The sequence below is a fragment of the Marmota flaviventris genome, chromosome 15, assembly GCF_047511675.1.
Source record: "Marmota flaviventris isolate mMarFla1 chromosome 15, mMarFla1.hap1, whole genome shotgun sequence".
Classification (NCBI taxonomy): Eukaryota; Metazoa; Chordata; class Mammalia; order Rodentia; family Sciuridae; genus Marmota; species Marmota flaviventris.
In genome coordinates, this window is record NC_092512.1 from 35,941,860 (window position 1) to 35,955,620 (window position 13,761).

General features: G+C 35.1%; 1 protein-coding gene across 5 annotated transcripts in view; it reads left to right on the forward strand.

Annotated features, from left to right (window-relative positions):
- The window catches only part of Ywhaz (tyrosine 3-monooxygenase/tryptophan 5-monooxygenase activation protein zeta), a 113,692-nt gene that overhangs the window by 2,954 nt on the left and 96,977 nt on the right, over positions 1-13,761 (forward strand). For all 5 annotated transcript variants that reach the window (XR_011704676.1, XM_027948726.2, XM_071602207.1 and 2 more), the window contains exon 2: positions 31-335. Coding sequence is in view for 4 of the 5 variants with exons in the window: in XM_071602207.1 (XP_071458308.1) it covers positions 31-335 (305 nt within the window). In the remaining variant the exon portion in view is untranslated. The remainder of the gene's footprint in view (positions 1-30; positions 336-13,761) is intronic.

Consider the following 13,761-nt stretch of genomic DNA (forward strand, 5'->3'; position numbering starts at 1 on the left):
TAAATACTCCTTTTTTTTTTCCCCCTACAGAACATCCAGTCATGGATAAAAATGAGCTGGTGCAGAAGGCCAAACTGGCCGAGCAGGCTGAGCGATATGATGACATGGCAGCCTGCATGAAGTCTGTAACTGAGCAAGGAGCTGAATTGTCTAATGAGGAGAGGAATCTTCTTTCAGTTGCTTATAAAAATGTTGTAGGAGCCCGTAGGTCATCTTGGAGGGTCGTCTCAAGTATTGAGCAAAAGACGGAAGGTGCTGAGAAAAAGCAGCAGATGGCTCGAGAATACAGAGAGAAAATTGAGACTGAGCTAAGAGACATCTGCAATGATGTACTGGTGAGAATCTGTCTAGCTTCATTATTATAGCATAGGAAATGAGCATCAGTTTTTGTATGACTCTACTCCTCCTTTGGTTTTTCTTTTCCTTTGAAAAATTGTTCTATTTAGAAGTCTTCAGGATGTCATTACTTAAAATGTGTGGAAACAATTATAGATAATTTGTGTAAAATAAATGGAGTAATGATTATCAGTTCGGTTTTGCTAAAAACAGTAAGCTATGTAGGTATCTTACGTGCTAGTTGGAAAGGAACTGGATTGCGTTACATTTCAATTACGGTTAAAATATCTAGTAATTCCAAAAGTGAAATCTTAAATATATGTATGTGGATATAGGAATTCTACACACTTTGTTTTATGGAAGGAATGTAATAGGATACTCACATAATGCTCTTCTCTGGATTATCTGTTATAATGTTAATGAAATGAGTCAGCCATGCAGAAAACTCTTTGACTTCAGTTGTTTCTTCCCCTTCCTGCATTTATTTGTTGGAAGTCACCTTTGAATACCAGCATCCACATGAAAGGTTATGAGTAACTCAGCTTGATTTTCCTGGTTCAAGAAGTAGTTTAAATATGTAGTACTTACTGTGTTATAGCACTGTGTTTCTCTAAAAGCCTAAAAGAATTAGACATTGCATTTTGGTTAATTTTAATCTCTTTTTATAAGCTATGGTTTTCTGATCCAGAAAAATTGGAGGTAGTCTAGTTAGAGAGTCCAGCCAGTTAGCATATAACATTTTACATACATGAATACTTTCCCTTTTTAATAAATTGAGAGTTTTTGGAATAATACTTAACGTTTTACCAAATGATTATAGTTCTAGGACTTCAGGTTACATATATTGGGTCTCAATATGGCAGGTCTCTGATATATAGAAGCGGGCAGTATCCTAAATTCTCTGGACAGGTTACTAAATCTCGGACTCTGGAAATTCACGTGTGCAGTATTTAGGATTTGAACTGTGTTCATGGAAGAACTACTGTAATGAGCAATATAGGATCATTTTTTATGTAGTTGTGGGTTTTTTGTTGTGATAATTTTACAACTCATTTAACACACCAGTCTTCATTAATGGAAAAGCTTCAATTCCTAAATTGTATTTTTCTCTTGGCATTTTTTTTTTTTTAATTTATTTTAAAGTGAGCTCACATTCACAAAATCTTATGTGGCAGTTAAGGTCTTGGGTATATTTTTTGTTGTTTGCTTATCTGAAATCTTTACTATCACAGCTATAATTTCTAAGGTGAAAAAAGGAATATTAATCTTTTATTGAGGCTAATTTTATACTTACGATTACTAAATTAAGCACTTAAAATTTGAAATTGTTTTTTCTATAATAAAACATACGTTGTGGTTTTAATTTTTTTTCTTTCTGTTTTTCTTCCTTCTGGTGTCTACCCTGCCAAGTACTCATTTTTATTTTACTTTCAAAGGTGTATATTACAAATTGTAATTTCCCTTAGAACAAAATTCAGTTTTAGGAATAAAGGGGGGAATATGGTTAACAAGCTTATTTGTAACCCCTGGTATTTATTTGCATTTTTTTCACACACAAAGTATCAAAGCTCTTGTGAGGATTTTCCTAGGAAAAAAACTGTAGCAGTTTTGACTTTGGTTTCCTTATCAAGGAGAGGAAAAAAAAAATCTACATTAGAAGCACTTGATGAAGATGATCAAATTAATCTCTAAATGGCCTCTAAGATTATTAAGGGGGGGTCATTGGTTATCACTAGGCATGACATGTTCACCTCCTTGAGATAGCACTAACTTTTCACAGTTTTCACTTTGAAAGTTTAATTCCTTCATATATATAAATGGCTTAGAGAATTCTAAGCTTCGCTTCCAGGCTTGGTCTTAGCAAGAATAATCTCTCAGTGATCTTTCCATGGCTCATAATGTAGAGTAGGTGCTCAAGTATTTGTTAAATAAACTAGCTTATTTTGGGGAAAGAGGATAGTAGGATTAAGTCAGCAGTACTGCTAATTTTCCTAGGCATTTTCTGTTTCAACTTAGTAGGGAAATTCAGCATTTATTCATGATAACTTTATTCTTTACATATGGGCAGTTCCCTATCATATTTTTCAGAGGTGAGGTTGACTTGGAAACATAAAATTCCTTTTCCCTTTTCTAGTAAAATGGAAGAAACATAGCAGATCTGATATTTTTCTTAAATATTTTTTTCTGGACCATTGTACTTGATTAATAAAAGCATGTACTTTTTCTTAATTTCAGAGGAAAAAAAGCAGGTAATTTTTGTGCAGAATTAATGTTTGCAGGGATGAACCAGATTGCATTGTTATATTGAGTCATGTGTGTTATAATTGTTGAGACAGTGTCCTTTCTTCCCCCCAAAAAAGCAGCCTAATTGCTAGAGTTCTCAGTTTTTCTGAGGGATCCCTAACATAACATTCTGGTTATATGCATTTGTCAGGTGTTTAGTTTGTGCCATTTAAGAAGCAGACAAAAAAAGAGACCAGTGTTACTTTATGGAAATTAGGGATCATTACTGTGGGAAATGGTCACTGGAATAATCTTTACATTTTTTCCTTATGCAGTAGAACTTGAAATTATTTCTTATGTGTTAATTTGAAACATAACTTATGTAGTTATGTGAATTAATGCAGTCTGCCTTTTCTGTAGGTGCTCTTGTGGTGGTTGGAAGGACTTAATGCTAGTGATAATCTAATGCTACTGCTGTTTAAATCTGAAATATGCAGCCAATAATTAGGCAGTTTTTATCTTGGAAATAATGATGAAATTAAAGTATGAAGGAATACATACTAGAAAACCTAATTCAAACTCAATTCACTGTATTGAGTATAATGAGCTCAAGAGTTTGAATCAAAACAACAGTTGTACAATGTGAAAACCATTCAGTCCCTCTTGAATACAAGCTCGATTAAATAGAACCATGGGGTTGTTGTGGAGGAGGAGGATCTGGTAAAGCACCTTGACTTCCCTCTGTGTCCTCAGCTTTGTGGCTGTTTTAAAAGCAGTGATGAACCTGCCTTTACTAGTACAGGAGTCTCTCAACTCAAGTCCATGGATGGGATTTAAATGATCCAAGAAGTTGTGTGTGTCTCTGGGGCAGAGGCTTCATGCCAGCCATCAGATTTTCAAATGTATCACTTAAAAATTTGAAAACTGGTATATAAGGCAAAGAACAGCTTCCTTTCCTTATTAAAGGAGGTCTAAGATAGGAAGCTGTAAAATTGTCTACCATTTGTAACAGTTGGCAATGTAGTTAAGTAATCAAGTACTGTAACAGTGATTCAGTTAACTTGACTGAATTGCATTTTGTTATGCTGCTGTATTTTATTTGCCTGGAACAGTGTTAAGATGTGGTTACTGGGTACTGATTTTTATCTTCAGTCCACAGACTGCTTTTAAGCAGAACAGGGTCAAGATAGGAAACTAGGCAGTGTTTGGGTCTTACCTAGTTAGAATCCATCTGTATATGCCTTGGGCTTCTAAAAAGACTTCTATGTAGTGTTAGTTTTTAAGCCTAAAATTATTAGGTATAGTTTATATCCTGGAGTAAGCATTTCTTAAAAGAATTCTGTAGTGCCAACCCATATTGAATTCTTCGTAGTTATATATATATATACATGTCTGTCACATGTGGCTTTTGATGTGTTTTAAAGTACTAGGAATTTATGTGATGGAGATACCTATAGTACCTTCCAGGAAATAATAAATTGGTCAGTTTTGGTAATGAGTTTCAGTAGTCATTTAATGGTAAGTGCTGGCACTCAGGTGAGGTATTTTGTGTAGCTGGGCAGTCTGAGTTATATAAAGTGGAAGTGACAAAAATAAATGAAGATGAAGGTAGGCAGGTAGGAGTTCCTTTTTTAGTGTAAAAGGGAGTAACCAATTAATGTGATCAAGAGCAACACATTGCCCATTTATATTAAGCAATACTTAGGAATGAGATCCTACTTCTGAGAGATGCTGGATTACCTGAAGATTGTTTAGTGATAAATTTTGAAAATAGTTAAAAGTGAATTAAGAGGGAAAAATTATAGTATTTGAGATTGAAATTAGAATGAAAAATCTGAGAAGTCTCAAAAATATAAGAATGTAGACACTTGTGAAATAATGACCCAACTCTTTTATTCTAAGAAAAAATCTTTAGCCTTATCTTGTATATTTGAACTAAAAAAGTGGGGAATAAGCTATCTTAGGGTTATAATAACTTACAATGAGTAATTTTTTCATTTTTTAAGACTAGTCAGTTGGTTATTGAAGAAATCCTACAGCACTTTTAAAATGATAGAGTAGAAGCTTCTTGTTAGCTATTTGAAAAGAAGCTCATATGTTTTAAACATTTATTTTAAATTAAAACATATTTATTTGCCTTTTTTTTTTAACATGGGATTAAGACATTTTCTTTAAATATGTGTAGATCTACAGTTTGGAAATCATTTCCTCTTATTTCTTGCATAAGCCATCCTTCTAAATACAAATGCATCCTCCATAAAATGCAGTTTGGATTGAGAAAGTAAATAGGCCATTGGTTCAGAATCCCATATGCTGTTTTTTCTGATCTTAGTTGTTCATCCACATCTTTTCATAACTGTATTTCATTAGTTAACATTTAAGTAATTCTAGCTGGTATAGTGGCATAATTTTGTAAACAAATAGCACACTCTTGGTAAGCATGTAATTGCTTTTAGAAGCTGAAGGATATTCCTGAGAGTGACTGGAAAACCCACAGCCTCAAGCACTGAGCCCAATTTATGGGGATCAGTGTTCTAAGAATGAAGAACCTAGAATAAACACGTCTTTATCTATTAAGTGGAATTGGTAAATCCAGCAAATTAACTGGAGTTTCTTTAAGGGAGTTGTTATGTTCAAGATCATTCTATCAGAACTTTAGGGAGGGATAGCCTTGATGGAATTAAAAGCCTTTTTCGGTTTTGGAAGAGATGAGATTAGAAGGAGAGATGGATACAAGTCAAATCATGAAGGCCTACTGAATGCTCTAAATGTAGTAGAAATGGGAACTTTTAAGGTCATGGAAAACACTTTATGGAAAGGAAACAGCTCCAAATTTTGCTTTATCCTGTTTTATAAAGAAATTTAGAGCTTCTTATTAATAATAGATTCTTAATGCCTTCCATCAGTTTGTTAATCATTGCTTACACTCTCATTTTACAGAATTGGTTTTGACTTCTGGGGCATCTTTAACCTGTGAAAGACTTAAGATTTTTTTTCCCCCTGAATAATATTCCTGTTTTCATGTCTGAAAGTGATTCTAGCACTTACAGGACAGGAAGCCCAATATTAGGAAGTAGTCTACCTTTATAACCTTTACAAATCAAATTAATTCCGCCATAAATTTTTCAATTTCAGAATAAATGAAATTTCAGTGCATTTGTACTGAGGAATGTGAGGAAAATTTTTGAAAGTTCAAATTATGGGTTTTCTCTCATGTCAACTAAGTTAAATAACTTCCACTCCTTTGAAATTCTAGTAGGCCTTTTTAAGAGTTTTTCTAGAATTCCTTGGATCCCTATTGTGATTTCATCCTAGTTCCCATAGCTTATAGTACTATTATAGTTTTACACTGAGAATAAACTGTGCTGTAAGTTTTAGGGGACTCAGAATTACTGTCAGTTTCAGTATGCTCAAGGCCGTAGTTTGTCTTGATTTTGAAGCTCCCTATCCCAATTTTTTTCTCACTACAAACTGCTACTGCTATGTTCCCTAGATCATTAGTTTTCAGTAGTTTACATTCATGCTGATATTCATTTTTATGATACACCCCATTGGTATTCCCAGAATTAGACTCAAAAGAGAAGTGTACATTGCCAAATAAGAAATGATTTTGTAAAGATAAACTTGATCTGATTTTAATGAACAAAAAATAAATTATAAATGTTCTTTTACAGTTGCTACTAGTCATTCACTTGAACTTGCTACTTCCCAGTTCTTTGTTGCACATATTTCTCATTGTAACTTTCTAAAATGCTGCTTTCATTTGCTCCTTCCTTGCCAAAGTCCCCTACATAAAGTCTTTAGCTGTACTTTGTTCTTCTGTCTGTCCCTGATTCAAGCCATTGCTAATTCTCATCTTTCTGATCTAAGGGGTTTGTTTCATACTCTGATTTAGAACTTACTTTAATCTTGATATGTAAGTCATTTTTCAACTAGAGAAGATTGGCTCCATTTCTTCATGCTTCTTGAAAACAGATCCATTGACTTCTGTGGTATTTAATTTGTAATGAAAGTACACTGAAGGAATATGATAAACTTAATTTTTTCAGGCACAAATTTGAATTTGGGCTGGGAGGAATATCATGCCAGGTCAGCCTAATACAGCATTTCCCATTTCACTAGGGGCATTTGTGTATAAGAGGTCATAGTCAACTTGTTTTCCATTCAGTAATTCCCTGTATCACATTTAATTTACAGGGAGTGGCTAATTTTTGTTACATTAGGATTTCATTTATTTGACTTTATTCTCATTCATTATACTTGCTTTTCTCAGAAATATTAGCTCTTTTCTTAAAGCATAATAAACACCCTTGCCCGCCCGAGTTTAGAATGACACATTTGGACCTCATTCAACCCAGGACACTTAATGAAAATCCACCAAAAATACATTATTTAAAATTGAGAACCTTCTAATTACACAGGATGTACCATAGTAAAAGCAAGTTCTCAGTTCAATGTGATGAATACTTTTAATACTGTGGAAGATATTGGAAAGAATAGCATCCCAAAATCATCCTGCTATTTTGTCAAGTCATGGCTTCCTGTTAGTTTCCTTTCTAATTGTTCCCATCTGATAAGAGATGATGTTTAGGCTCTTGTTTGTTTTGTTTTGGTGGTGGTGATTTTGCTCTACTGGGGATTGAATCCAGAAGTGCTCTACCACTGAACTGTATCCCTTAGTCCTTTTTTTTTTTTTTTTTTGCAGGGGGGCGGGGACGACCAGGGATTGAACCCAGGGGTACTTTACCATTGAGCTATATCCCTATTTCTTTTTTGCTGAGTTGCTTAGGACCTCACTAAGTTGCTGAGGCTGATTTTGAACTCATGGTCTTCTGGCCTCAGCCTCCTGAGCCGCTGGGATTACAGATGTGCACTACCACACCTGGCTCCCCTAGCCCTTTTTATTTTTTGAGACAGAATCTTGCTAAATTTAAAGTACCCAGGCTGTTCTTAAATTTGCCATCTTGGTGCAGCCTCCCCAGTAGCTGGGATTACAGGAATGTACCATCGGGCCTAGCCAGACTGTTTCTTTCTGGATCACAGGAATAAAACCTGAAGGGTATTCACATCTAATATTTCTAAAAAGGAAACTAACAGTGTGTGCTACTTTATTTTAGTGAGGTGAATTGGTACAGGTTCTGCAGGCTTAACTGTGAAACTCTTGTTTTTCTGTTAAATGTTTATTAACTACCTGCAATTTTGTAAGCCCTTTGCCATAGAATAATTCTGTTCTTGTGTTGACATCCTGGAGAGGAAAAAGACATGTACACAAGTAATAGAATATGAATTAGGCTGAGCATTGTGTAGCACAAGCCTGTAATCCCAGCTACTCAGGGGGCTGAGGCAGGAGGATTGAAACTTCCGGCCAACTTGGGCAAATCAGCGAGACCCAGTCTCAGGATGAAAGAAAGAGCTAGGGATGTAGTTCAGAGGTGTAGAGCACTTGCCTAGCATGTGTGAGGCCTTGGATTCAATCCCTAGCACCACCAAATAAATTTTTAAAATAACAAGATTATGAGAGGTTAAAAAGTACTGTATATGGTTGTACATTGAAGAGTCATCTTCAACTGACTTTTTTATAAGGGTCTGATAAGCAGTGCGCCACTGCCTGTGATCCCAGCAACTCCGGAGGCTGAGGTAGGATTGAAAGTTCAAGGCCACACTGGGCAATTTAGCAAGACTGTGTCTCAAATAAAAAGGATTGGGGATGTATCTCAGTGGTAGAGTGCTCCTGGGTTCAACCCCCAGTGTCACATAAAATAAAAAGGTTCTAATAAAACGTAATCCTATTAGGGAATTTATACATAATATACAAGTTTTTAAAAGCTATAGAAATGAGACATTTTAAGCAAACGAAGTTTTATGATGAAAATAATTGCAAAATGGAGCCTTGATTTATTAGAAAGTTCAGCTTAGGTCAAGGTTGAGGCCATCTGTAGAAGGAGCTCTGGGGGAGTGGAAAAAAGGAAATAAAAGAGTATCAGTTTTAATGTGAACCATTTACTGCTCAATGAGTTCTCTTGGGTACTTTACCATTTTGATTGTCTTTAGAGGTTACATTTTGGATTTGTTTTAAATTTTTACTTCTTTTGTGGTGCTGGGTATTGAACCCAAGGACACTTTACCACTGAACTACATCCCCTGCTCTTTTCATTTATTTTTATTTGAAAACAGGGTTTCACTAAGTTGTCCTGGCTGGCCTCAATTTTGTCATCCTTCCAGTTTAGCCTCCCAGGGCTGGGATTTACAGATGTGAGCCCAACTAAAAATGCCTTTGCCTTATCAAATTGGTTTTAATAAATAAAATGATGAAGATTTTACCATCTGTTTATTGTTGGAAAATGTGTTCAGTTAAGTGACTGGTCAAAAATTCTCTTAACTTTGATTTTTCTCATAGAACACTTAAAATTTACTCCAGTAGGCCAAATATTTTTTTAAAATGTTTTTAAAAACACTGTACTTTATGCCAGGTGCAGTGGTGAACACCTGTAATCCTGCCGACTCCAGCAGTTGAGGAAGGAGAATCACAAGTTGGAGGCCAGACTGAACAATTTAGTGAGACCCTGTTTCAGAATAAAAAAGACTGGGGATGTAACCCAGAGGTATAGTGCCCTTGAGTTAATCCCCAGTACCCAACAATATCAAAAAACTTTATACTTCCTGCTGTTATTTTGCTAGCCTTTGTGAGCCAGAGGCAAGCAATTCCCTGATCCTGATTTAACTTAGCAATTTTTAGTCCCTCTTATTGTAAGCCATTTTACCCAATTGACTTTTCTAAAAATCAGCAGTAAATAACAGTCCAAGCATTCTGTCTTCATTATTTTGTGCAGTTAGTTATCTTATTTTGTTTGGCATATAAATTAGGGAGCAATACATTTTGCAGGAATTATGGTATTTTATGGTAGCATTGATATTTCTCAAGTATGCCTTTGCTTTATCAAATATCTGGTTGGTTTTAATAAATAAAATGATGAAGATTTTACCATCTGTTTATTGTTGGAAGATGTATTCAGTTAAGTGGTCAAAAATTCTCTTAACTTTGATTTCCTCATAGAACACTTAAAATTTACTCCAGTAGGCCAAATATTACATAAAGTAAAAACATCTGGAAATACCTGTTTACTAATTAGTTCATTGGGGAATTACTGGGCATGGGATACTTTTCCAGTAAACTTATATCCCCAGTCTTTTTTTATTTTTTTGGGACAGTGTCTTGCTAAGTTGCTGAGGGTTTTTTGTTGTTGTTTGTTTGGTACTGGGGATTGGACTGGGGGCTGGATTGAATTTAGGAGCCAGGGCACTTAACCACTGAGCCACACAGCACTATTTTGTAGTTTATTTAGAGATAGGGTCTCACTGAGTTTGATTAGTGCCTTGCTTTTGCTGAGGCTGACTTTGAACTCCAAATCCTCCTGCCTCAGCCTCCTGAGCTGCTGGGATTGCAGACATGCACCAACACACCCAACTGCTGAGGATCTTTCTCCTCTTGCCTGAGTCTCTTGGGTTAGCTAGGATTATAGGTGTGTGCCACCAGGCCTGGCTGGCATTAACATTTCTAATGAAGTTCTTTTCTCTGGTTGTTTGGAATCAGCTGAGGAATTTGCAGTTCCAGAGATGAATGGAAGCCACTCTAGCCACAAGGGGGAGTAAGAGACTAATTTCCAGATTAATGGGCTGTTGGCAACAAATTAATGCCCTAACAAAAAAAAAAAAGAATATTAAGAGATCTAGGAATGATATGCAGCTGAGTAGCTCTACAGAGTAAAGTAAAAGTTGTGTAAATATTATTTTTCTATGCATGGAATAATTATACATGACAAGAAATTTGAATTACATTATCTCCTGTTAAGGAGGATGTATTATTTATTTTTGTGGTGCTGGGAATTGAACTCAGATGCTCTCTACCAATGTCCCCAGCTCCTTTTATTTTATTTTGAGACAGGGTCTCACTAAATTGGAGTATTTTGTGAGTTTATAAATTGAGAATTGAATTTTACAGAGTAATTGAATTTTAGAGTTGAAGGACTATCCAGCCTAGCTTTCTCATTTTAATGGACTGAGAAATGAAAGATGAAGGATTTCATGACTTAACGTTAGGTCATATAGTAAGCATTAATATGTTTAGCCCTTTACATAGTACCACCTTATTGAAACTTTTTCCTCTTCTATAAGAGGGTTGGGGGATTTTGTGAGTACACACTCTTAATTTTACTATAAAGATGATCGCTTCTGTGTTAGACTTTGGGGGTCTATACTTAATGAGAATCACATTTGAGGGCTCTTGTACATCCATTTTTGCTTCTTTTCAACCACTGATGGGGTTTTCTTTTTGCTCCCTCTTCTCTCTCTCTCTCTCTTTTTTTTTTTTTTTGGTATGTTTGTGTACGCGTGTGTGCGCACATGTGCATGCATGCTTTGTTTGAAAATAGGTATGTTTGTATTGTGATTTGTTTTGTTCAAGGAATAGAGCCATGGTAGTAAAATCTCAGAGGAAATGCTTATGGAGACTTGATCTTTATTTGGCAAGGTTATGTCACAGTTAGCCCAGCTATATTTTCAGACTCCCAGAAATGTCTCATTAGGGTTTGATTTGTTTTGCTAATGATTTGTATGCATAATTACCTTTGTGAAAATTAAGCATAATGTTATAACCAGTTGGTGACAAATTTCATCAAGACAAAGTGAGAACTCTTTTTCCCCTCTACCTTAAAATGATTCTATAAAATTTAACTCCCAGTTGTTTTTCTTTACAAATGTATCATTGTTTTTGTGCCATTTCTTTCCTGAATTCAAAAGTAATACCAGCACAGTATGGAAATAGGAAAATACATGAGTACAAAAGAATATGAGGGTATGTATACACTGTTAAGCCTATCTTCCAGAAGTAATCACTATTTAGGAGAATTTCTCTTTAAAATTTGTTTTTAGATTAATAATTGTAATATTAAATAACCAGAGAGAAAAATATCTTCTCTACATGTGGTAGTTGTCTTTCTGACCAGTTTATTTTTCAACTTTTTAAAAAGTATTTTGGATTTAGGAAAGATTGGCCTAAAATGGTTTGAAGAATTTCTCATATGTCCTTCACTGATTTATCCCAAATGTTGTTGTGTTATATAACCACCATGTAGTTTTCAGAACCAGGAATGTAATAAAAAATAATAGGTAAGGTATTGCAGATCTTATTTAAATTTCACAAATTGTACCACCATATTTCCTGGATGGCTCCAGAATTCTCTGTCCAGGAGATACTTTGCATTTTGTTTACTCTGTTTTATTGTGGATCAGTTTTTCAGTCTTTACCTTTCATGATTTTGGCACTCTTTCAAGAGTACCTGCCAATTATTTTGTAGATTTTCCCTTGATTTATATTTGCATGGTTACTCCTCACCATTAAATTCATAATTTTGTTTTTGGCAGGGGTCCTGGGATTGATACTATGTCCTCCTCAGTGAATCATTGGAAGGCATGTGATTTTTGTTCTGTTATTTAACCAGTAGCACTTTTATTGAGTACTTGTTTTTAATTTTAAGAGTCTAGTCTGAAAAAGCTTAGTCTATGAACTTTTATTCCCTTTCAAAAGAAAGGAAAAGGAAAAAGTGGCCTTGAATTGAATGTAAGGAAATCTAAGGGATAATGGTAGAGTAGATAGTGTTTGGTGCTTTAGAAATGCTTTTCTGGGATAAAATGGGAAGGGAGTTTTGAAACTAATGTTGCATTAATGTAGCTACTTTCAGAGTCCTGTCATAATTTTGTCTTTGAAACTCTTGTCACATTTCTTGTGGCAATTGATCAGGTTTCCTGACTTTCAAACAAGTTCACTTGCCTCACACTATCTTCCCATCCACCACTGGGTTTTTCTTCGCTCTCCTCATCTTTCAGAATCATTGCATAGAAAGCAATTTTCCAAGGGTCATGCAAGCGTAATTAGGAGGTGTTTAGCCTGCCCTTTGCTACTGTTTCTGAACATATGTGCTTAGTGTATAGTGCCCAAATACTTGTCATTTTAAAAGAGCAATTTCTTAGGTTTTCAGATAAACGCTTTTTTCTCTTCTAGCAAAATATTCATTATCAGACATACCATCAACTCCAGTAATTTCTATCATGTTTTAACTGTTAGAAGTTTGGTGTACGTATTGAGTTTTTGATCATGAAGACTATTTTGAAAAGTTATCTTTATGTAATCCAGTTGGGATTTAATGTTTGATTGTGTAAAATGTCTTTATGGAGCCTTGTAAGTAAGTTAAGAATCCATGTGTATAAGGGGATGGTGCCCACCTGTAGCCCAGCTTCTTGGGAGACTAAAACCAGGAGGATTGCTTGAGTCAGCAAGTTCAAGATCAGCCTGGGCAGCAGGCTGTTAAAGGTGCAAAAATGTAAAGATTATAAATTATATTTGCTTTGGATAGTAATTCAGATTATTATAGAACATAGGATAGAGAGTGAAAAAATGAAGCTATTGTGACCTCATTCCACTTCATCAGAGGTATTCTATTAGTCCTTTTAGTATCCTTCTGGGAATTTCAGTGCCAAGAAAATAATTATATTCTTGAGGAGTAGTGTCATTTACTTGGTGTTTTGTAATTGGTGTTATCCCCCTGCCCCCTTAATGCTTCTTACTATATTGACAGACACCTTGTTTTTTTAATGTCTATCTCTTATTAACAGAAATCAGTATTTTCTTCTTTAACTAAACTAAAAGCTCTCCACTAGACATTAATGGTACAGATAGTGTAGAGGAAGCTGAATATCTTACGAGAATTAACCTTAGGGAGAACATAGCATTTAGAACTAAGTATTTAGGACAAACTTTCTTTTCAGTTGTACTGAGGTGTGATTGGGGGGAGAAATGTATTATATATTTTAAGGTGTATGATATAGCAAAACTTCCTTTTAACCAACAGTTCTTAAAAGTGGTATGAGGTCCTGGAAGTTTAATAGAGTGGCTCCATGAGGTCATGACAATATTAAATAATCATTGGGTCCCTGTCCCTGTTTTGACATCAGCACTGATGACGTAAAAAGCAAGGATGGCTTAAAATCTGGTTACCCAACACGAATCTAGGCAGTAATTCTGTAATGTACTGGTAATCATTGTATTCTTCCCCACCATGCACTCATAATGAAAAAAGAATGCTTTTAGTATCCTTGGAACAATAAAATTAATTATAAGAGTCTTTACATAGATGTCTTTGGGTGGCA